Source organism: Acanthisitta chloris, unplaced genomic scaffold, assembly GCF_000695815.1.
Source record: "Acanthisitta chloris isolate BGI_N310 unplaced genomic scaffold, ASM69581v1 scaffold17450, whole genome shotgun sequence".
In the NCBI taxonomy this organism is placed as follows: domain Eukaryota; kingdom Metazoa; phylum Chordata; class Aves; order Passeriformes; family Acanthisittidae; genus Acanthisitta; species Acanthisitta chloris.
In genome coordinates, this window is record NW_008653502.1 from 23,850 (window position 1) to 26,905 (window position 3,056).

At 40.3% G+C, this 3,056-nt stretch overlaps 1 protein-coding gene across 1 annotated transcript in view; it reads left to right on the forward strand.

Annotated features, from left to right (window-relative positions):
* TBC1D2B (TBC1 domain family, member 2B) overlaps positions 1 to 2,610 on the forward strand; it is a 20,424-nt gene extending 17,814 nt beyond the window's left edge. The window contains exon 12 of the mRNA XM_009081398.1: positions 2,388 to 2,610. Within this exon, the coding sequence (XP_009079646.1) occupies positions 2,388 to 2,583 (196 nt within the window). The 3' untranslated portion in view covers positions 2,584 to 2,610. The remainder of the gene's footprint in view (positions 1 to 2,387) is intronic.
* The last annotated feature ends 446 nt before the right edge of the window (positions 2,611 to 3,056 follow it).

The following is a 3,056-nucleotide window of genomic DNA, read 5'->3' on the forward strand; positions in this document are numbered from 1 at the left end:
ACAATTTACATTAGTAAAATGGTTTATGGTAAATAAAAACACACCCTGGCTTACGTACTAAAACTACAAACCATGTCCCACAAAGCTTAGATGTCTTAGCATCACTAATGCATAGGCTGCTGCCACATAGCTACAGCTGATTTTAGGGTATACTTGGAATCAGAAAATCAATACAAAATAGATACTCCTCTGTTCTTCATGTCGTTGCATAGGTCTAAGAGTTTATTAATCAAGGTCTAGTGTTTTTAGGTTCCTAGTTTCAAGACTGTAGAGCAGCAGATGAATCTTAAAAAGTTATGTTGGGATTGGTTTAATGTCTGAAGATGTTTTGCACAGATATTGAAGCTCACCGATTTTCAGTTTAGTGCAAAATCACATATTGGAATCTGAGGTGTTTGCCTTTACTGTAACAAATTCCACATAAATTTAGGCTTATACTCTCACTGCACCTGTAAGAGCTGTTTATTATATCTATTTCCTGAATTTTGGTTTTGACTAGAGAGAAGTTAAAACTGAATAATCTCACTCTGTGCTTGAAAGGGATTGCTGGGTCTGATGCAGGCAGAAAAAATTAAATCTTTTTGTTCTTACCCCATTTGAACAAAATTGTGATATTTAATTGGAAGTGAAGATTTGGCTTTATGTAATGGAAATCATGTCTTGATTCTCCTGTCTGGACTTTCTTTGATGCTGAAATAATCTGTTTTAAAGATTTCTAATATTGCTGAAAGAGCATCTCATTTTGACTGTGACAAAGTGAGCTAATTGGGTATTGTTGGCAGATGTTAAGTTCAAGTGAGGATAGAACTCACTGCATCAAAGGTATTTACAATACAAATATAGTCTGTGCTGATCTGTAAGTTTTTGCTTTCTTAAAGTGGTTTTGTTCAGTGCCACCTAGGGGATGTATGGATTTGCCTGCTAGGACTGGCAAGACGTGATTCAATTCTACCTTTTTTTGTACAAGTTTTGCAGCATCAGAATTTGAACAGTACAAAAGCATGTAAAAAGATGTCTTTCCTGATCATAGACAAAAAGTCATCTTGTTGTGGATAGAAAATGCAGAAATACTTGTTTTTGTAGAATTTGTGAATTTCCTGAATGGGTTAACAAATCATTTTGCACATAGTTTCTAAGTTCAAACCCTAGTAGAGAAATCTCTACAGACATGTCTATGACTATACTCTAGGTTATAGGGTGTCATAGTTAGGTTTTTCTACAGAGACAAGGTTTCTTGTATCTGTAATTACAGCTAATATAGCCATCACAGAAGTACTAAACTCTGTACCAAGCCAGATGTATATGAAGGCAGAATTTGTTTTCTTGAACTGAAAGATCCTTTGAAGCAGCTCCTACATCCCCTTTGCTCAGGAATATGTTTGACTCATAGAATCACAGAATAGCCTAGGTTGGAAGGGATCTTAAAGATCATTTAGTTACAACCCCCCTGCCACAGGCAGGTTGCTCAAAGCCCCATCCAACTTGAAACTAGGAGCCTAGCATGTTGTGCACAGGTAGAGAAGCTGTTGGAATATGTTCTGTGTAGGAATAGCAGGAAGTAGTTCTTGTTCACTCAAAACCAGAAACCTAGCCTTAAAAAAGTATCCAAATAAGTATTCTTAGTCTTCGGGCTCATCTGACAATTAAAGTAGGATAAATTAAATATTCCAGTTTCTCCTTTTTGCCTTAGTAAACAGTGAGCTGTTTTCAGGTGTAGGTCGACAATAATGTCATTCACTCTGGGTTGATTAGACAGATGGGTTGCTAGGTTTGCTGTGGCTGAATGATAGTATGGTGCAGCGTGACTCTGGAGGGGTGATGGGTGACCTGACAAGCTCGACTTGACACTTGCTCAGAGGTCTCTGTGCTCCCAGAGCTTTCTCGCTGTGTGGGAACGTTTGGCTTGCACGTGTTCCGTATTATCCTTGTCTGCACTTGTGGTATCCCAGGCTTTAGCTGGTCTCTTACTCGTCAGGTTATTTTGGTTTACTTGAGAGCTGACTGAGGTTGAAGGATCTTGAGTGGGTTTATATGGAAAAGGTTGCCCAGTCTATAATGGGGCAAGTAGATGTGCTGAGTGTTCAGCGCAGAGAGTGAAGCTGATTAGCCAAGCTTATGTCTTCTGTCTGGTGTTGTCGAGGTAATAGAGTTTGCAGGTGGCTCTTCTAACTCCTGAGCACTTCATAACACTTTATCACTTGAAATAACCTTAAAACGGATTGTTTTATAGAAATTCCTTGCAATACTGATAACATCTGAGACCTGTCAAGTGTGAGAGAAACCAGAGATATCAGGCTTAAACTAAAAATTGCTATGAAGGAAGTCCAGAACTGGTTGAAAAACTGACCAAACTGAACAATCGTCTTGTGCCGTTGTGTAACTCCCAGGAAGCTGATGGCCATCGCCTTCGGAGACCTGAATCCTTTCCCGTTGCGTCAGATCAGGAACCGCAGGACCTACCACCTGGAGAAGGTGCGTCTGGAGCTGACGGAGCTGGAAGCCATGCGGGAGGATTTCCTGCGGGAGCGGGACACGTGTGCCGACAAGAGAGACCTCATCAGTGACGACGAGGAGGATGGGTGAAACTGCTCGATTCCAACTTTTCTTTGGGACCGTGACCAAAGTGAGTCAGCCTCCAGAACACTTTACTAACCCTGTCAAACAGAATGTAAACTCGTTGCTTTGGAAATATGCAGGACAGATTTCCAAACCCCAGCACTTTCAGGCATACTGCTATGTATGGAGGCCAAACACTTCTGTTTACATTTATGTTCATGGATGCGTTTGTAGAGCACTTAATATCTCTCTGTTTCGTCAATCAGCTGAATTGGCAGTTGTTTTCCCACAGTGCACGGTTAATGCCCGGATGTGGAACAAAAATGAGAAAAGTCCATGCTCTGTTCACTACATTTGTTGCCATTCTGCATTTTTTTTATGTTTTATTATGTTTTCTTGTAGTGCAGGTTCAATGTGAGAGGACATCATATTTCTTGGTTTCAGGTTGGCTCATCTAGCCATTCTTGTGGTCTTTAGAAAATCATGGAATTAAGCACAGG